This window comes from Talpa occidentalis, unplaced genomic scaffold (genome assembly GCF_014898055.3).
Source record: "Talpa occidentalis isolate TD23 unplaced genomic scaffold, MPIMG_talOcc4v2.1 talOcc4.2, whole genome shotgun sequence".
Lineage (NCBI taxonomy): Eukaryota > Metazoa > Chordata > Mammalia > Eulipotyphla > Talpidae > Talpa > Talpa occidentalis.
In genome coordinates, this window is record NW_023602073.1 from 116,258,083 (window position 1) to 116,280,339 (window position 22,257).

At 37.9% G+C, this 22,257-nt stretch overlaps 1 protein-coding gene across 1 annotated transcript in view; it reads left to right on the forward strand.

Moving 5' to 3' along the window:
• Window positions 1-1,877: 1,877 nt before the first annotated feature.
• LOC119253430 (amine sulfotransferase-like) overlaps window positions 1,878-22,257 on the forward strand; it is a 31,222-nt gene continuing 10,842 nt past the window's right edge. Inside the window, exons 1-5 of the mRNA XM_054699127.1 lie at window positions 1,878-1,907; window positions 8,017-8,168; window positions 8,940-9,148; window positions 17,008-17,134; window positions 18,258-18,352. Of these exons, the coding sequence (XP_054555102.1) occupies window positions 8,027-8,168; window positions 8,940-9,148; window positions 17,008-17,134; window positions 18,258-18,352 (573 nt within the window). The 5' untranslated portion in view covers window positions 1,878-1,907; window positions 8,017-8,026. The remainder of the gene's footprint in view (window positions 1,908-8,016; window positions 8,169-8,939; window positions 9,149-17,007; window positions 17,135-18,257; window positions 18,353-22,257) is intronic.

Below are 22,257 nucleotides of genomic sequence, written 5' to 3' on the forward strand. Positions count from 1 at the left end.
GGGCGATCTTCTCTGTGCTACTGCGATTTGCTCTGTAGGATTATCAGAGGTGGCCTGGAAATGGTAAAGCACTTATTTCATTCTGCCTGTGTATTCATACTTTGTTTACCTCATAATATAGCAGCTTAAAACAACAGTACATATCCTAAACTGGGAACAAAATGAACATAAGTAATTTATCCAATCAACTAATACAGAACATATTTTAACATACAGATTCATTTGTGCTTCTATTGCAATATTAATTATATATGATTGGTGTTAAAAATTTGATTAAAGGAGATGGGATGAATCTGATAAACACTGAAAAAGAGAAGTTTCAAAATTTAAAATTATTTGTGGATAGTCTGCATTGGTAGCCTGCAATAAAAGGGAAAAAAGAAATCATTCTACCTGGTTTGTATATGTCTTGGGTTTTCTTTTCTGTGTATTTTTTCATTATCTACACTATAAAATTTAGGAACAATCAAATTGACATTAAAATTATTTTGTTTCTATAGTTAACTAATTTTTTTTCATTTAGAATCAATGTGGATTGTTGAAATAAAATAAAGAATGCATGTGTAAACACATGTATCTGTTTAGTAGTTGACAAGATCACAAGTTTGCATTAAAGATCAAAGGAACAAAACAAAATCATTTAGCTAGGTCATTACCTTAACTATCTGCATGAAAAAAAGATTTATCCATACCATTACTTTTAAACTAATTCTAAGTGATACTTAATAATAAAATAACTAACTAAAATCATTTTCTAAACCTGAAAAAATAAGCAAATCTCTTTGAAAATTCTAAAATGGAGAAAAACGTTTTTTTTTAACAAACCTGTTAGTTTTATTTTTCTGTATAGTCTTTTTTTAGTTTAACATTTATCATTTTTTAAAATTTTTAAACAATGTTTGCTTCCCCCCCACCCCCTCAGATTGAGTCCCCATAGAATTTCCTTCCCCAAGGCACCCGTGCACCATCACCACAGTCTCCTGTGCTCTTCCCTCCCTCCCTCTCCCTCCTCCTACCCTGCAGTATGTCTCTGGTTTATAATTGCCTGTTTTTGCTTTGCTGTGTTTTGTACTGTTATTATTTTTTTAACACTGATGTCTTATTTGGTTCCCCTATATTCCTGCTATAAGTGAAACCATCTGATATTTTTCTTTTTCCTTCTGGCTTATTTCACTGAGCATAATTCCTTCTAGCTCCATCCATGTTGCTGAGAATGGCATGAGTTTATCTTTTTGATTGCTGAATAATACTCCATTGTGTATAAATACCACATCTTCTTAATCCAGTCATCTATTTTTGGGGATTTGGGTTGTTTCCAGTTTTTACCTATTGTAAATAGTGCTGCAATAAACATAGGTGTACAGGTGCTCTTTTGAATCAATGTTTTTGTGTCCTTTGGGTAGATCCCTAGTAGTGGAATTGCCGGATTGCATGGTAGCTCCTAAAATGGAGAAAAACTTCTTAAGCATAAGTGCAACAGAGAACTTTTATGGACATATTCTATGAATCTCAGAAACAATACTCTGGGGAAAATGGCAAATCTTACTGTATGACATCACATTCAATTCAAAAACAGGTAAAATTAATCTATGACTTTAGAAAGAGAGTGGTTACGTGGAGGGGGGATAACGCAGCAATTTCTTTGTTAAAGTGAAGCATACTGCCATATGGTTGTTTCATTTGAAGATATATAAATGCTTCTGTCTTTACTGGCCTCTGTCTGAATGTGATTTGCATTCACTTTACCCCTCCTACACTAAGATTTTGTGGGTTTTTTTTTCAGTTTGTTCAGTATTTCTGTTTATTTCAACTGTTTATTTTTTTCTATTAGGTGCCCCCAAATTAAGAGAGTATGAATTGGAAACTTGTGGAAGAATAACTGGGAAGTTTGTGAAAACGGAAGTAAAGTATAAAAAAATAATGTTTCTCCCTACTCAAAACCTTCATGTTCCCCCACTACCATCCTTGTGCTCTTAAAATTTCTGAAACAATTTGCAATTTTTTTTAAAGATTTATTTATTAATTTATACAAGCACTGGGTATAGTCAGAAGTGAGGGAGGGTGAGATAATTCACCAGAACCAGAGCAGAGAGCAGAACAGGCAGACTGATGAAATACACTGCTGAGGGGAGCAGCAGGCAGCAGGAGAGGTCTGCACCATGTGGGATCCTCGCCATGTGGCCGGGGATCGAACCGGCGCTGCAGAGGCTGCGGGCAGCTTCCCAGCCCAGCGCTCAACCACTGTGCCACCAGGGGAGGCCCCTTTTTATTTTTTTTAATCAGAATTAGGGAGACTGGAATCCTTAAATGACAGAGAGTAGAATGAAAGTTTCTACAAGATTTTCCTAGGGTAGGTATTTTCCCTCATGGTCATCTGAAATATAACTGTATGATAGAATTCTAAATTCAGCAAAAAAAATTCCTCAGAAACCACTTTCAGAAGAAAATATAGCTAATTAAATACTTTAGTCATTGACTATCATTACTGAGAAACCCCAGTAATTAATAAATATTAATGTAGTTCTTTTACATCATTTGCCATATGTGGTTTGTGAACAAAAGATCATTCCTCTGATTGTTTTGGAATATTGTTATGGAATATTTTGCTTTTTAGTTTCAGTTATTTTTTAGTTATTGGGCCAGACTGGAGGACGTGACAGGATCAACTGTAGTCTTGAAATCGAAGGCTTATCAATCTGTAAAAGCTACTTATTGTCTTTTAATTGAGGTAGCATTGTTTTACAGTGCTGCATGTGATTTTAGGCCATTTTGAGTTAATTTTTATGTATGGTAGAGAGGCGAGTGACTGATTTTAGCAACACTAACTATTGAACAGATTTTCCTTCCTCTAGTATACACTTGGCTCTTATGTCTTAAATTTAATTCCACAAAAACGTGGGCTTATTTCTGGCTCTCAATTCTATTCCATTGTTTTATATGTTTATCTTTTTTTTTTTTTTTTTTATAGAGGCATGTTTTCTTTCTTTCTTTATTTATTTGTTTGTTTTTGTTTATATATGCACTGGGTACAGTCAGAAGCGCGTGAGGGTGAGAGAATTCACCAGAGCCAGAGCGGGGAGCAGAGCAGGCAGAAGGACCGAGGTACACTGCTGAGGGGAGCAGCGGGCGGCAGGAGAGGTCCGCGCGCCATGTGGGACCCTCCTCTGGTGGCCGGGGAGCAGCCGGGGATTGAACCGGCGCCGCAGAGGCCGCGGGCAGCTTCGCAACCCAGCACTCAACCGCTGCGCCACCGGGGAGGCCCTATATGTTTATCTTTTAATCCACTACCACAATGTTTAGAGTCCTATAGCTTCTAGTTTGATTAAACTTTGGGATTGTGAAACTTCTTTTCCTCTACTTTTTTGTCAAGATTGCCTCCCTGGTGGAGCAAGGGGTTAAGACACAACCTATGAAGCTATTGGCAAACACCACAGTGCTAGTTCGATCCCCGGCCAGGGAGCAACCCACATGGCACAGCAGACCTCTCCTGACTCGCCCGCTGCTCCCCTCAGCATTGTATTTCAGTCAGTCTGTCTGTTCTGTTCCCTATTCTGTCTCTGGTGAATCCTATCACCCCCCTACACCTCTGGCCTGTACCCCAGCTCTTGTATGCATAAATAAATCTTTTTTTAAAAAAAAAAAGACTTAGTGTCTTAGTCTCTTACTTACCCATTTGTCATTCTGTATAAATTTTAGTATTATTTGCTCTAATCCTTAAAGAATTCCATTGAAATTTTGATTAACAATTTCATTGTATCTCTATGTTACTTTGAGTAAGATGAACATTTTAGCAATATTATTTCCTCCAATATGAGTGTGAAATATCTTTCTACTTCCTTATTCTCCTTCTGGATTCTTTTTAGCAATATCTTATAATTGTCACTGAATAGATCTCTCCTGTACTTTGTTAGTTTATTCCTAGACATTTAATACTTTTTGATGTTACCATTGGCAGTTTTCTTGATCTCTTTCTCCTCTTTTATTTTGTTGTTTGTACATAGAAACACAAAAGACACTATATATTGATTTTGAGCCTGTCACTTTAGTGATTGATGGTTACCAAGTTTTGTTTTGTTTTTACCAGAGTCATGGGAGCTGTTGTGCATATGATCCCATCCTCTGTAAAGAGTGATAGGTTTACTTTTTCCTCTTTCAATTTGTATTCATTTTATACCTTTCTCTTGCTTTATTGCTCCCTTGAGATCTGTCAAAGTTGTTGCCAGTTTTAAAGATTTTATTCTTTCTAATGGCTGAACAATATTCCATTGTGTGCATATATCATATTATTTCACCCATTCATCTTATAAGAAAAACATTTTGTGCAAATGAAAAACACAATGAGATACCACCTCATGCTGGTGAGAATGGCTCATATCAAAAAAAGCCAGAAACAACAGATGCTAATGAGGATGTGCTGAAAAAAGGAACTTACACTGCTAGTGGGAATGCAAGGTGGTCCTGACAGTATGGAAAGCTGTGTGGAGGTTCCTCAAAACACTAAAAATTTGATCTACTATATGATCTAATGATTCCACTACTAGGAATCTACCTAAAGACACAAAATACACTAATTTGAAAAAGGAAAGCTGCAAGCCTACTTTTGTTGCAGCAGTATTTACAATAGCCAACTTACAGAAACCACCTAAATGCCCCCAAATAGAATTCTTGGTGTATATACACATTGGAATACTACTCAGCAATCAAAAGAGATAAACTCATGCCATTTGCAGCAACACGGATGGAGCTGAAAGGATTATGCCAAGATGAATAAGTCAGAAGGCAAAAGATAAATATCAGATGGTTTCATTTATATGTGGAATATAGAAAAAACAAACAAAGTGTCAGGAAAAAGACAAAACTTGCAAACTGACCATATATCTGACATATAGCTGGGGAGGGGGATGCAGAGGTCTCAAAACAGGGGAGGGAAGACACATGGGACTGTGGTGATGGATCACAGGTGCTGTGGCGGTGGGGAAACTACAGGGACTAAACCTACAAGGAAAAAAGGAAAGCATTTCATGTAGCTTCAATAATAAAGCAAGAGACAGTTTATTTAAGAGAGATAGTAGAATACACAAGGTAGCGGGCAGTCTCAGAAAGCATGAGAGTTGTTATGAGACCTCAAAGCAGGAGGGACTTTTTGATTTCCTTTTTTTTCCTCCAGGTGGGAAACTTACACTCCCCTTTCTTCCATTATTCCAGATTCCTGGAATTTGAACTTCCCAACCCTTTATCTTTTTGTGTCAGGGTGAGAATGCTCATTGGTGTGAGTGGGTTTTAACATCAAAAATATGAGATTTGAGGGCCTCCCTTGTGGCATAGGCAATTAAGCACAGTGCAGTGAAGCGATCTAGAGACTCTGCAGTGCGATCCCAGCCAGCCAGGGAGATACATGCATGGCACGGCAGACTTCCCCTGTCGCACCTGCTGCTCCCCTCAGCAGCGTATTTCAGTCAGTCTGCCCCTTCTGTTCCCCACTCTGTCTCTGGTGAATCCTCTCACCCTCCTGCATGTCTGGTTCCTCTTGTATCCTGGTTCCTGTGTAAATAAATAAATCTTAAAAAAAAAAAAAACCCACGAGATTTGTGTGCAGTTAGACATGTTGAAAGAACTCATTTAAAAGGTAACTATGCACAACCATAGTACTATTGTTAGACATATGTATTGTTTCCAGGCCTTCTGGACCTGTCTGATCTTATCTGGTCCTTGAAATGTGGTGATAAATTAAATCCAGCAAGAATATCAGAAAGCAAATGGTGACTATCTGCCTCAGGGAAATGAAGAGATCTCTTTTATCTCTAACAAAGCAATCTAGAGAAAGGAAAATGCTGAAGATATCATACTTCCAGATTTCAAGCTTTATTACAGTGTGTAGTAATCAAATAGTATGGGTCTGCACTTCCATATTTTTTGGTGAGCTGAGTCAAAATGGAGCCAATTTTACACATGTGGGAAGGAAATTCTCTCATAATGCTGTGGGCAAACTTAGCAGCCACATGCAAAAAATAAAGCCCCAAAGAACAGACACCATTCCCCGAGACAGGTCTAAAAGATTTTACGACCCATGCTTTATATCCAAGGAAGTGGTTGTTACAACCTTCGAATACAGTGTTTGTAGGAGAGGTGCCAAAGTTAAGTAATAAGCCTACATTTACTGAGAACCTGTAGTTCTCTTATCCCCAAGACTATTGACCTTTTGGGGTAATCTGATCTCTTTCTCCTAGTAACAACAAAATCTTACCCAATGTATTTGTCCAAAAAGGGCTGCTTGCTGAGTCCCTGAAACACCCCTCATTGCCTAGACTAACTCTGTAGAGAGTATTTATTTGAGTAGCACATCAATTCCTATCATTCCTAAAATTATAGCAGAAGTGAATTTTCTTCATCTGTGGATCTGCAACAGTGAGTAGTGGAAGGGCAGCCTCACACCTCTCCTGTCTCACCCTCTCTTCAGCATGCAGAGGAAGTTTAAATTTTCTTTTCAAGTTTCTGTTTTTCTTCCTTTTCTTGAACATCTGTGCAAGACTAAAAGAGAAACACATGATGTCTTTTCTTTCTATTCATCACTTTCTTTACTATTGATCAATGAGATGCAAGAAATAGAAGACGTGTCAAAGCCAAGATGCTTCATGAATCCACCTCACCCCCTACACTTGTCTCTTGTCTTGTGGCACAGCAGCTCTCATAATTCTCTCTCCTGTGACTGGGTGTAATAGACAAATAGCAAGAAAGAGGTGATATTCAGTGTTTGTGGGGACTGTCCTTTCTTTTCTCAGGATTCAGATTTTCTAGACTTGGTGTTTTTCGGGAGTGTGGGTAAAAATGTGTGGGTGGGTGACAGGAATTGATGATAGTGACACTTTCATTTTGGCTTTTCATTCAACTTTATTTCCTATTATAGAAAGCTCCATTTGTCAATGTTACACAGTGTAAATTTATTTCAGCGTGTCCCAAAGATGAGTTCTCATTTATTTTCTTTCCTGGAGAATTTGTGACTCTGTTATCAAAACAGCTCTCCATCTATGTCTCTATACCAGTCTTTGTTATTTCTCAGCCAGTCTGTTCCATGCTCAATGCTCAAAAAATGAAGCTGCTTGAAATTCATTGTTTGGTGAGGAAACCTCTAGTAGGATAGTGGGACTTTAATTGCATGTCTTAATTGGGAGCCAAATTACATCCCACACTGGCTTCTCAGGTGTTGAGAAAATCTCTCTGGAAACCAAAGCATTGTTTATTACTATTTTCCTCCTGATTTTCTTAGATGAACAGTGAGATATCTGACACACAATTTCGAGGCCACATTCCTCAGAAAGTCAGATTCTTAGTGGATCATGAGGCTTAATGTATACCCAGAAAACTAGGTGATTCTGATACCAGTGATTTTCCTGCTCTTAAGCATAACTCCACACTCTCCCTCTATTGATGAGGTGAGTTCAAGCATAAAGGTATTAAATGTTTCTTGAGTACACAGCAATATCTTAAGAATTCTTAACTGAAACACATGCTAGTTCTAACCTAATGACTTCTGGGACTCACTCATGGATTACACTTTCAGGAGTAGAGTCCTTAGTAGAGCTAACAAATTTTTCTTGGTCAATTGTTTTGAACTGGCCTATTTGGGACTTTTTGCTTCTAATTTTATTTCAACTTTCTATTGGGATGTTTTTCGGATTTCTGATTTAAAAAGCTTGAACAATTTGCTGAAATTCCGTTTCTTACCTTCCTCATCTGCATGTTTTGGATCATGATAAAACCTCACTCATGGGATTTTACAAAAATCATCTTTATTTCCTGGTATCTTAGTTTCCTAATGTATAGAATACTGATAACAACAATACCTCTAGCATATTGGGTTTTGAAGATTAAATGACTTAATAGGAACCAGGGGTTTAGTTTGGGAAATGAGTTGACAGGTCAGTGGTGCTTGGCATGTGTTGAACACTCAGCGAGTGCTAGTCCTTATTATAAATCACCAAGTATCTGAAAAATGTTTTATCTGTTATTTTCTTGTAGGCATATCATTATGGACGGCACATATAAGTATCTCTTTAAATTTAAAGGTTTTTATTTTTCAACATCTTTTCTTGATCATGAACTACTAGAAAACCTAGATGATTTTGAAGTCAGAGATGACGATGTCTTCATAGTTACATATCCAAAGTCTGGTGAGTTTGGGGAGTGGGGAGCCTTTGTTATTTCCCTTCATTCTGGTTTGGGAATAGATGTGTGCAAAAGGCATTCTCCAGACATTGTAATGTTACATTCATGTAATTGGTGCATTCAGTATTGTGTGGGAAGACCTAGATTACAATATGAGAAAAATAGAGAGTGAAGGGATTTTGAGCTCTTTAATTTATATTTTGAAAAGATAAAGCTCTTGGGAAAGAGATTAGGTACAGAGAAACACAGGAAATCACAGAACAGTATAAATAGGAAGATTGCACAAAATACATGCATGAGAGAGGGAACTAAAAAATTAATGTGAATCACTATTATAGAATCTGAACAACAACATCTTTTCTAATAGATAGAGGAGTTAGGAGATCTTTTTCTTTTTTTAAAGATTTATTCATTTATTTATATAAGAACCAGGGTATAGGCCAGATGCGCAGGAGGGTAAGAGGATGCACCAGAGACAGAGTGGGGAGCAGAACAGGCAGATGGATGAAATACGCTGCTGAGGGGAGCAGTGGGTGAGTCAGGAGAGGTCTGCTGTGCCAGGTGGGCTGCTCCTTGGCCAGGCGGGGATCAAACTCGTACTGCAGTGGCTGTGGACAGCTTCATAGGTTGCTCCTTAAACCCTTGCCCCACCAGGAAGGCCTGGAGCTAGGAGATCTAATGAATAATCCAAATATTTTTGAGAAGAGTAACATTACTATGGGCATGAATCATTTAAAATTAGTTCAGGGTTCACATAAGATTATTTTTCCTAATAGGTACCCGCTGGACTCAGCAAATACTAAGCTTGATTTATTTTGAGAACCATCGTAATAGAACTGAAAGTATAAATGTAAATATCAGAGCCCCCTACATTGAATACAATTTACAGAAGACTGACTTTTCCAAAAGACCCTCCCCTAGGATCTTTTGTACCCACTTGCCTTATCACTTAGTGCCAAAAGGTCTCAAGAACAAAAAAGCTAAAGTAAGTATCAAAATGACTCACAAAAATATCTTCTTCAATAGTCTCCATCTGTGCTCATGAAAAGTCTTTTAAATGTGATTATTATATTTATATGACATTGTGTTCTTTTCAAAAATATGCAATTATAAGTAGAGACATAAATTGGATCACCACACACATTGTTTGCAGTGTAATGATAAAATATCTAAGGACAAATTCTTTAACGTCAGCTCAAAAAACCCTATCTTTTCAATGGCTTACTAAGAATTTCTTCTATAATCATAGGTATTTCAGGCATTTTCTAGATAGGCAGTTTGCAGCGAATGTATATGTGACATGACAGTAAGCATTGTTACATGTCTCTGTACATGTTTCTTCTGGTGACAATGTTTCCCTGAAAGCAGAGTTTTCAGGTAAGTATTCAAATTCTTAAGTGATTTTCATTATTACCTATATGTATTGTATGATCAACTTACACTTCATCAAACAGCATATCAAGATGCATTTATTCTCCTAATCAACACCAATGACTGGATTTTTTCTTTGTTGCCTTGATAGGTAAAAGAAAATCTCTTTCTTGAGTAATTTGCAGCCATTCTGATTTTAATTAGTTTGTCCATCATTTTGCATATTTCTTCGCCTTTGAATATCTTTTATATCCGTTGTACATTTTTCCCTGGCTTTTCCTTACAGATTTTGAAAAAAATTATACAAGGCAAATATTGTCTCATTTAATATTTACCTGAATATTTACCTTAATATTTACATTTAATTTATAAGTTGTGTTACTTCTGTTAATGTAAAAGCGTCAATCCTGCATATAATTTAGAGGTAGATATTTACACTTAAGGTATAACCACACCACACCCACCACCAAAGCACTCATAATCCTCCAGCAGAGTCTATTGTGCCTCCTCCTGCTTTTCATTTCATTCCTTTTCATTTTAATGAAATCCATTTATACTCATTTATTTATACTTATAATTCCAAACCCTTAAAGCTAGTCTATTATCTTTCCTTCATTGCTTGTAACTCTGTGTCTTGCTGTAAAAGATTTTTTCACCACTAAGATTACGCTAATATTCTCCAGTTTTTTTCTAGATACTTTATATATTTGCTTTTTTTATATGAAATTACAAATTCTGTCTGACTGCATGTAATGTGAAATATGTCTGTTACATGATATTTGTCAGGGTAATTAGCTAATTGATATAATATTTTTTGTTTAAGCATTTACCTTCATTACTCTTTTGAAGTCTTTTTGTTATACTGAGTTTCCAATGTCCCTCCCTCTGATTTTGCATTTTATTTTCCTTTTTCCCCTTTATCAAACCACCAGTGCCCATGTCCCATGTGCCTCCCTCCTACCTCCTCCACCCTTTCCCCTATCCCATGGTAACCATTATTTTTGTTTTGCTGAATTCGAATTTTTTATTTTGTGTGTGTGTATCTTTTTCTGATGTTTACATTCCTCATAGTGAACCATTCAAAATCTGCCTTTTACTTTTTCCTTGATTTTACTTGGTTTTATTTTTTATCCAAATATTGATAGATCTGTTTAATACATGGCAATTATTTTCTTGTTGGAAATATTATATCAGGTAAGATAGAGCGTTATTAATTTTACATTTTAATGTGTTATTTCTTCCAATTTTTTTAATGTTTTTTGGAATTGTTGTGTGTGTGTGTTTAATTCTGGGACAACCATTTGTATTGCAATATTAGCATCCAACCTCATTCTGTAATTGTGTTTATGTCTCCTTGGATGTTCACCAAATATGCTATGTTGTCCTTTGTATGTATATTACCTTCTTTTTCTGCATTTCAGTATTTTTATTTTTTATAGCTGTTAACATTAGAAACAGTTTAAATTTTTTTTTATCTTGTCCATTTAGTTATTGCTGTATTCCCTACTTTTTTTTTTAATGAGATGTATTAATTTTCCCTTTATGTTCTATCCAGGATGCACTTCACTTTAAAACAATAATGCATTTTATTTTCCACTACTTTCCAATGTATGCATTTGGTTTTTTCTAATGCAGTAATTAAAATTTGAAGAAAACCACAAAAATAATACTGATGAAAAATTGTCTCTTGTCTTTGACCTCTAGTACTTTTAGGATATTTACTTTTTTTTTTTTTTCATTTTTGTTTTCTTTCCATTTGATTTGGGGGCCACAGAATGAAGAGAAATATTTTTCTGTTCATTTACTTGACATATTACTTTTTTTTTTAATTTAGAAAGCTCTAATATCATGAGATTCCAATTTTGCAACCAGGTACATGATATGTCCTCATCCCCCATATATAATGAAATAAAAATCACAATTAACTTAATAATATCCTATTTCTGGCATAAATACTACTGGATTATAATATAATATTTGTTTGGATATAGTGCCAGAAGAGTTATGATATTTGCTCCATTTTTTTTTAATTTATTTATTTTTATGCATGCAAGAGCTGGGGCACAGGCCAGAGATGGGGGTGGTGAGAGGATTTACCAGAGACAGAGTGGGAAACAGAACAGGCAGACTGATGAAATGCAATGCTGAGGGGAGCAATGGGCGAGATAGGAGAGGTCTGTCGCACCATGTTGGTATCTCCTTGGCCAGCCAGGATCGAACACATGCTGTAGAGGCTGCGGACAGCTTCACAGCGCTGCACTAAACCTGCTGCGCCATCAGGGAGGCCCTGGGTGATGAGTCTTTAAAGATGTTAGTGAGATGTATGTCTTGTAGTGTTTTACCTATATTTATATATTTTATGGTTTCAGTCTTGTGTCCAGTTTCTTTATCCATTTTGAGTTAACTTTTGTGCATGGTGAGAGGTGGTGGTCTAGTTTTCCCAGCACCATTTATGGAACAAACTGTCAAAGTTCCATTGCATATTCTTTGCTCCTTTGTCAAAGATTACTTGTCCATATAAGTGTGGCTTTATTTCTGGGCTCTCTATTTGGTTCCATTGGTCTGTGTGTCTATTTTTGTTCCAATACCATATTGTTTTAATTATTATGGCTTTGTAGTATAGCATGAAGTTTGGAAGTGTGATACCTCCTTTCTCCTTTGTTTTCATCAGTAGAACTTTGGCTATTCGCTGTTTTTTTGTGGCTCCATATGAATTTCATCAGTATTTGTTCTATTTCTTTGAATAATGTCATTGAGATTTTTATTGGAATAGCATTGAATCTGTAAAATTGCTTTGGGTAGGATGACCATTTTAATAATGTTAATTCGTCCAATCCATGAGCAAGGGATGTCTTTCCATTTCTTTGTGTCTTCTTCCATTTCTTTTAACAGTGTTTTATAATTTTCTTCCTATAGGACCTTCACCTCTTTTGTTAGGTTTATTCCCAAGTATTTGATTTTTTTTGTTTGTTTCAATTATAAAAGGGATAGTTTTCTTGATATCTTCTTCTTCAGATAGATGGACTGGGTGTAGGAAGTCTACTGATATTTGTGTGTTGATTTTGTATCCCGCTACTTTCCTGAACTGGCTGATTATTTTGAGTAGTTTTTCTGCGGAGTTTTTAGGGTTCTCTATGTATATTATCATATCGTCTGCAAATAGTGATAATTTTACTTCTTCTTTCCCTATTTGGATTCCTTGTATGCCTTTCTCTTGTCTTATTGCTTTGGCTAGGACCCCCAGTATTATATTGAAGAGCAGTGGTGAGAGAGGACATCCTTGTTTTGTTCCTGATCTTTCTTCAGCATTTCTCTTTTGAGAATAATATTGGCAGTGGGTTTGTAATATATGGGTTTTATCATGTTAAGGTATGTTCCTTTTATCCTGAGAATTACAAGGGCCTTCATCATATATGGATGGTGGACTTTGTCAAATGCTTTCTCAGCATCTATTGATATGATCATATGGTTTTTATTTTTCTTTTTGTTAATGTGCTGGATTATGCTGCACCTCCCCCTGTGCTGGTCCGCGGCAAGATTACAGTGATCAGTTTTATTATGTTGAAACATCCTTGTGCCCCTGGCATGAATCACACTTGATCATGGTGTATTATCCCTTTGATGCATTGTTAGATTTTGTTGAGGATTTTTGCATCAGTGTTCATTAGGGAGATTGGCCTGTAATTTTCTTTTTTTGTGTTCTCTTTGTTTGGGTTTGGTATTAGTGTAATGTTAGCTTTGTAGAACATATTTGGTAGTATTCCTTCTTTTTCAATTTTTTTAAAGAGTTTGTATAGGATAGGCACTAATTCATTGCTGAATGTTTAGTAGAATTCATTTATCAAGCCCTCTGGGCCTGGGCTTTTTTTTGGGGGGGGGTGTTTTAATTACTGCTTCAATTTTGCTGCTTGTAATTGACTTGTTTAGGTGCTCTATTTCTTCTTTATCCAGCTTTGGATGATTATATCATTCTAGGAATTTGGCCATCTCTTCTAGATTGTTGAATTTGTTTGCATGTAAGTGTTCAAGTAATATCTGATTTTTCTTTGATTTCTACTGAGTCTGTTGTGATTTCTCTTCTTTCATTTATGATCCTATTTATATGTGCTTTCTCCCATTTTTATTTTGTGAGCCTGGCTAGAAGTTTGTCTATTTTGTTTATTTTTTCAAAGAAGCAACCTTTGGTTTCATTGATCTTTTGGATTTTGTTTAAATTTCCATTTAGTTTATCTCTGCTTTGATTTTTATTTCCTTTCTTCTACTGGCTTGAGGGCTTTTTGTTGTTCTTTTTCTAGCTCTTTGAGATGTGAGATTAGGTTGTTTCTTTCAGTTCTTTCTTGATGTGCGCCTATTTTGCTATATATTTTGCTCTGTTTTCATTGCTTTCCCAGAGTTCTTTATCTCCTCCAGCAATCTTTTAATCTCCTGCATTTCTTTTCTTTCCTTTCTTAAGGTCTCAATTTCATTCTTAAGTTCAATGTCTAAAATCATTTTTTTCATTTTCACTTTCTTTCTCCTTTTTAATCATGATGGTCATTAATTCTCTGACAGGCCGAGAAGTTCTTCCATGTCAGTGTTGAGCTCTGGTGATTGTTTTCCTTTTTGTCCTGTGTTTTTCCCCTGCGGGCTTGCTTGGTTATTTATATTTTTCCTTGTCCCCGCTCTTTGTTTTCTTATTAGTTCTATGTGTTTGGACATTGTGCCACTGGTGTTGGTGGGCATCTCTTTGGAGAGCTCCTTCAGGGGTGTCGGAAACTGTTTACCAGACCCACTCCAGCACTGTTATGCCAAATCTCTGTTATGCTGTGGCTATGTTGCTGGGCACTGTCTCTTACAGTTCCCTCCCTCTGGATTTCCTCAGTTCCAGCAGGGAATCCGCTAGGTGGTAATTTCGTTCTGGTCACTAGGAGGCGCCAGAGACCTGTACTTGCTGGCCTTGGCTTTTTTCCCCCAATAGTTCTCTGAGAAAGGGAGAGGGGAGGGGAGCACCTCAACACAGGCGCTATTGCTCATGCTGGGTCTGTGTCCCTCCCAAGTTCACCCGGTGCTGAGCCCGCAGCTGTGATCCCGCACCCTGGATTCTGCGCTCTAGTTCTCAATTTCGGGGCTCTCAGATGCACAACACTGGCTGTCACCCTGTGCGGTGCCCACTCTTAGGGTGCGTCCCAGGCCCCTGATGCGGTGCCCGGCTCTCAGCTCCAGAATGGGGTCTTGCTCAGCGCCTTTTCCCAGTGTCACCCCCATTTGCGTGGCCCACCCCCTCTGATAGCCTGAGGGTGGTTTTGGAATCCCTGGCTTCCAGTAATCAGGAAATTGGTGATTTTGTTCTGATCACCAGGGACCAGAGCTCTTTCCTAATATCCTTCTAGAACCGTGCTTCTCCCCGTGGGTCTCCAGGGAACAGAGTGGCATGCTGTGCCCCAGTGGCATGGGAGTGCGGTGTCTGCCCTGTGCCCCAGCATCGTGGGGCTCCCACGCCCTGAATTTCGTGCCCCGTTTCTCAGTTCTGAAGCCCTCAGAGCCAGGCCGTGGCGGTAGCCCCGTTCAGTGCCCACAGAAATGGCGCCTTTTGCACCCCGCTCCCTTCCCGGGTGCCTGGTTTGATCACCCAGGGAGGGTCACTCGCCTCAGTGACTGCTCCCCGCATGTCTCCCTGTAGGGGCAGATGGCACAGAGCAGGATTTCTATGATGGAGCAGACGGGGTAAAGGGGAGTCCAGAGCCCTGGTGGCTTTCTCAGGCTTTCTTGAGCTTTTACGTGCAGTGCAGCAACCAGGCAGGCGCACGGCGCAGGGGTGTGGGGCGGGCCCGAGGCCAGCAGGCCGCCCAGCCCCTGCCAGTCTCCGCTCTGGGCTCCCCTGGGTTCTCTCTGCCCTCGTCTCTCCCGCGTCTCTCCTGCCTCTGCTTCTCTGGCCAGTATCTCAACGCCGCGGTCCTGGCCGCAGAGTAGCCAGCTCAGCTACAAGGACGTCACAACATGCAGGCGCCCCGTCAGGCAGGGCAATCTAATGGGGCAGAAAAGCCTGAAAACCCTTTACGCGAAGCTCCCCTCGATCCTGGTCACCGGGGCGGGGACCTGGGCAGCCTCCCTCGCGAGGGCTTTTCTAGGTGGCCCTGGGCTGTTTGCGGGTCTCCCCCGGCCCCAGGCCTCATCTCCCCGCAATGCCCCAGAGCCCTTCGCTCACCTCCGTGGGTTCCCGTCGCGGGGTGCGGTGCCCGCAGCCGTTCCTTTCCCCTCGCTGTCCCGCTGGAGCTCCGGTTTCTGCTTGTGTTTTGTATTTGTTTTTATTGTTATTTTTTCCTCCTTTCTGTCGTCAGGGCGCCGGCTTTGGGGTCCGGGAAGACAGCAGGTTCTGAGCTTTCCTCTTTTCGTCCTCTCCTGTCGCCACTTTCCTCTTCGGGCAGGTTGCCCTCCTCGCCCCATCCTCTTGCGGGTCCGGCTCTCAGGGACCTGCCGCTTTTCCGCCCTGTTACCTGTTTTTACAGGAGAACTTTCTGCAGCGTTTCTTCGCCGCCACGTTGCTCCTGATGCCTTTGTTGGTTGTCTTTTAATAATTTCTCCTGTCAGACTTTAATTTTTATCAATCTGGTCATTAGAGAATGATATCTCAAACTGATCTTAATTTATGTTCTCTAGTAATTAATGAGATTAAGCAATTGTTGATACTTTTTTGCCAATAATTATTTTTTATTCATTGAAATATTGTACCTTTGCATAAATTCTTATTGGATTTATTTATGATTAGTTTCATGTGTATTTGGGTCATTAATTATTGGTCATAGGTGCTCCTTCTGTAAAATTTGTTGTTTCTCTGTAACCTTATGGTTTATTTCCATTAGGAACATCCTTTTTAATTGAATGTAACCCTATTGATCAACTATTATTTTATATAAATTCTTATTTACATATTTCTTCACAAAAATATGACTGAAAATATATCCTTTGAATTTTTTAAATCAAGGTGTACCTTTCATATTTAAATCCTCTTGTTAATTATTTGTATGTATGGTGTGAGGTAGAAATACATTTTCAGTTTTCTTCTATGTGGACAATTATCTCTTCCAATATCAGGTGTGAGTGGTTTTTCCCTTATTTATTAATCCCTTTGCCTCGTTGACTGTTTCTATAATATCACTGAATGCCTACGTATGGTAAATTGGAACTGTCTATATGAAAGATAATGTTCAATAGTCAATAGCCTTACAAATAAATTTTTAAGTACTAGGAATTTGAACACTATGCTCGCTTTTGTGAATTATCATGTGAATATATTTTTTTGTTACAACAGTCTTAGTACTGGCAAAAATTTGAGAACCACTAAAATTTCCATGAGTAATAGACTGCATAGAGTAGATTGTGAATAGTTATATAAGTTATCATACATTCATATAATACAATATCATTATGTGTTTAAAAAAAAAAACCTGACTGTGTAATCAATAATTACTGAAATAACTTTGCTTTTTTCTGTAGATTATTTACATTTACAGAAACCCCAAAGATATTTTGATCTCATATTATCATTTTTCAAATTGGGTGACTGCATTTGAACCCTCAGAAAACATAGAGTGCTTCATGGAAAAATTCCTTAATGGAAAAGGTAACTGAATTTAGTCAGTCAGCAACATGTTTATGAGACAATGGAACCATTTAGTTACATTCTCTAATTAGGAAACATATCTCAGACACTGGAGAAGGAATGATAAAAGGCAGAATGCATATGATATTACTGCTTGTCATGTCATGTATCACCCATTGCTCTTATGATTTTCACCAGGTCCACTTTGCAATGTCAAGGTTACAAAGACATATTGTTTAGGACATGCTGTAGCAGATCATAAGGGAATGAACAGCCATCTATCTAGCAAAAAGTTTAGATCCCAAATTAGGTCCATGTTTTCCAGAACAGCAGATATCCAGGGTGGGCTTACATTTTGTCTTCTGCGATGGCATTATATGGCAAGCTGTGATGTGTCCACCACAGAGGAGGATAAATTTTAACTCCAGAGACATTTTAGGTGACACATTACTAAGGTAATTATTTTTCAATTTGGGCCTTGAATTTTCTTTTTTTATATTTATTTTCATTTTTTTTTAAAGATTTATTTATGCAAGAAAATGGAGTATAGGCCAGAGGTGTGGGGTGAGAGGTTTCACTAGAGACAGATTGGGGAACAGAACAGGCAGATTGACTGAAATACATGACTTAGGGGAGCAGCAGGTGAGTCAGGAGAGGTCTGCTGCGCAATGTAGCTCCCTGGCCAAGGATGGAATTCATTCTGCAGTGGCTGTGGATAGCTTCCTAGGTTGTGTCTTCACCCCTTGCGCCCCAGGCAAGCTCTGGCCTTTAATTTTCAAAGCTTGATTTTACAGTACTATCTAAAAGTAAGCTCTAGAATTAAAACAAAATACAAAGAAAAAATAGAGAATAATGGGGGAAATAAAGATATGTGAAGAAAAGGAATGGGCTTACCGAAAAGAAATGACAACATTAGATCTTTTGTCTTCTGATTTTGCATTGCCACATTCTGATGGACATAGAGACAGTTCAAAACTGGTTTCTATTTAAATCGTGCAATAGTTCCCTTAAAACACCATTTTGAAAAGGCAGCAGAGATGGCTAACAAGGTCACTTTTTCCAGGAGAGAAAAGAAAGAGTATAGATTGTTGTTAAATAATTGTAACATATTTGCCTTGTTATTACTCCCCCTCCCACCTCCTAGTGGTAGGAAGTCTTTGGTTTGATCACATCAGAGGCTGGTATGAGCACAGACATGATTTCAATATTCTCTTCATGATGTATGAGGAGATGAAGAAGGTAAGAGGAGAAGGTTTGTTTCTATACAGTATTTCTTTGAAACCCTTTCTTATCTTGCTTTCAATTACCCACATTCTCCTATTCACTTTCATACCTAATCAAAACTTCATTTTGGGTTTCTCATTTATTGCCCATCCCCTAATCATTGTTTTTCCATAGGACTCTCTTGTCATTGTACAGTCATGTTTTGTGATTCATCCTTAAACAACCATCTGGAGCAATGAAGACAAACTCAAATGTCTAAGATGGCTGTAGCTTATAAGAAAAGGGATGACATGGAGCTTGGTGACACGGCCACCAGTATAAGAAAATTGTGTGCTCTGTGAACCCAATTCTTCCTGAGTATTAAAGAGAGTCTTGAACACAGATTTCAGGTGAAATCACATGATGATTTCATGTTCACATCCAGTCAAAAGTGTGTTAGCAAACTGTATATAGCAAATATTTAGACTTCACTGTTGTACTCTCTCAGATTGATATGTTGATTTGCAGTACATAATTTACTCATGAAAAATTTTGAAAACCTCATATGATTGGGACTAATCATGAGAAAAAAGTCATTGAATCCCATACCATAGAACTTAAATCACACAGGGAAGATAGGTATTATAAGCAAATCTATATAACTAGTAACTATTTTAATTGTGTAAAGGAAAACTGCAACTATGATATCTAGATAGATAGAATAAGAGGATCTGCTCTGTCAAAAGTGATAGGCAACTTTTCTGAAAAAATGCTACATGAAAACTGCCAAATAATATATATGAGTAAACAAAAGTAAATGAGGTGAAAGCAAATTGTAAGTCAAGGAAAGAATGCAAATCCCTCTAACAGTGAAGGGCATCACACCTTAGGAAAGCTAAGGGCAAATGTTAAAGAGCATGGTAGAAGTGAGGAAAGATTAAGATTGAAATGAGCCACACTGTGCAAGTCTGCAGATTATGTTAATATAGAGATTTTTGGGCCTCCCCAGGTGGTTCAAGGGGTTAAGCACAGCTCTGTGAAGCTGTCCCCAGCCTCTGTAGCATGAGTTGGATCCTGGCCAGCCAGGGAACTACCAACATGGCTCAGCAGACCTCTCCTGTCTTGCCCACTGCTCTCCTCAGCAGTGTATTTCAGTTAGTCTGACTGTTCTGTTCCCCATTCTGGTGAATCCTCTCACGCCCTGCATCTCTGGCCTGAACCCTCGTTCTTGTATGCATAAATATATCTTTAAAAAATAGAAATTTCCTTAATTATAAGCATTTTATGAGTTATGAGGAGAGCAATGTGACAGAAGTAGTCCTTTGAGAATATCATTGCCTTTAGTGAGTTCAAAAGTTAATATGGCAAGGCAGAGGCAGACCAGCGAAAATCACGGTTTTTGAACAAGGACGGTGTCATTGGGTTTGCAAGAATACAAGGTTTTGATATGTTTATGAGGCAAAAAGGAAGGGGATTACATATCAGAAAAATGAAAAAGAGAGAGGTATCAGGATGATTTCTGTGTTTCTCTTCATATACCTCTCCATAAAATGGTATCTTTCATGACGGTGTTTAGGGAACACTGAAACAGAGTGAGACAATAATGAGATAGGTTTTGATATATGGAGTTTAACATGTTTAGAAGCATCCAATTGAAGATATGTGGAAATGTATGCTATATATGTATATGTATATATACACATGTGTGTACATATGCATGTGTATATGTATATACATATGTATATAGCATACATGTTTGGAGTTCATTAAATATATACATATACACACATGTATATATGTAAACATATGCATATGTATATGTATATAAATAATTTCAATTTGGGTATTCTCTTTATATACAGTATAACTGAAACTTTGTCCATTAAATCTACTGACAGTATCTAGCATAGTAAGCCAAACTGGAGTGGATTAGGGAAAAAATGCAATACAAATACAGTAGTGATGATTTGGAGGGGAGAGCAAGGTTTAATACTGGGAAAGGCATGTGTAGGGCTTCAGAGTACCGGCAATGTTCACTTTGATGTCTATGTTGACATCATGAGTGTTCATTCACTTCATAATTGAATATACTGCATACTTGTTTCATGCCTTTTCTGCATGTGTGTTAATTTGAAAATATCTTAGGAATTTTCTTAAAGATTATTTATTTATGCATACAAGAGCTGGGGTACAGGCCAGAGGTTGTGGTGTGAAGGACTCACTAGAGACAGAGTGGGGAACAGAACAGGCAGATCGACTGAAGTACACTGCTGAGGCGGGCAGCGGGCGAGACAGGAGAGGTCTGCTGAGCCATGTGGGTAGCTCCTTGCCAGCCTGGGATTGAACTTGTGCTGAGAGGCTAGGGATAGCTTCACGGTGCTGTGCTCAACCCCTTGCACCACCAGGGGGTCCCTATACTCTATATCATTTCTCTTAATATCTAATAGCTTTTGAGTATATGTGTTCGTGTTCTTAAATATAATGAGTGTATGATCACTACTCAATGTCAAATTATTTCTAGAATTAATTTGATACTGGGGTCATGATTTTACTTCCCAATCACAAACTCTTCAACGGGCTAGTATCACCTACAGGGTAAGTACTAACATAGTTGGCAAGCCAGACAAAGCCCTTTTGTATTCAACCTGCCTCTCCAGGTGTTTTCTTTGTGACTCTCAAGTACCAGGCACACTGACTTCCAGTTTTCATTGACTATGGACAGCATTTCAAGTTACTGTTGTTTGGAATTTAACCCTGAGGAGGGAATTCTTATGTTTTCTCAGAAACATTTCTTACATTCCTTCTGAATAGGAAGAAATCATTTTTCTTCTTGAAAATTGCTCTCACTGCTACAAGATACTATTAATGTCCCTTTTCTTTGAGCTCTCATTGTACCTAGTGAGTTTGTCTCCTTTTCAACACCTCCATGCATTTATTGTGCTAAAATATCATAACAAAATTGTTTTTTTTTAACAACTTTGGAATACTGTTTTGTGGCACCAACAATATTCATACTGATGTGCATCCATACCCATCCATCTGCAGAAATTGTTTCATGTTGCAAAGCAGTAACTTTGTACCCCCCAAAATTAACTCCTTCCAGCTGCTGGCAGCCACCATTCTATTTCCTGTTGCTATGACGATGACTATGCAGAGGCTCATATCAGTGTAATGATGATTTTTTCCATTTACACTGACATACTTTAAGTTACATTTTGTTGTCAAGATTCATCCATGCTGTAGCATATGTGAAAATTTCCACCCTCTGAAGGACTGAGTGCTGCTCTATAGCATCTAAATATCACATTTTACTGAACCACTCATGTGTGGATAGGCCACATAGATGGCTTCCATTTCGCAAATCACAAACATTCCTGCTATGAAGGTGAGTGTACAAACACCATTTTGAATCCTTCTTTTCAATTCTTGAAAAGAATTCTTCAATTCTAATATCCACAATAGGATTTGAAATTCATATAGTAATAATATTTTTTTTTTTTTTTTGAGGAGTCCTAAACTAGTACAGGAGTTTCTATAGAGACTGCGCTATCTTACATTCTCAGTGATAGTGCAAAATGGTTTCTGTTTTCCTACAACTTCTTCAATTTTTGTATTTTCTGCTTTTTGTTTGACTCCTTTACAAAGCATATTAGAGCATAAAAATACAGACTTGCAAAGGACAGAGCCTTCATGCCCTCTCCAGTGTTAGTAGTGCCAGGCAATAGTCAGTACTTTATTCTAAAATAGGCTTACCATCTGATATTTCATCTAACTATAAGCCACTGTGGGTTTCCTGAGGAATTTTAGTAGGTTGAGTCAAAATATCATGTTGGTACATTTGGTGAATTAAATGCTTTTTCAACTTAAAATTTTTCAATTATTAGGGTTTCTCATCATGACCTCTTTGTTAAGTCAACAGAGACTTATACATGTTTTGTTCT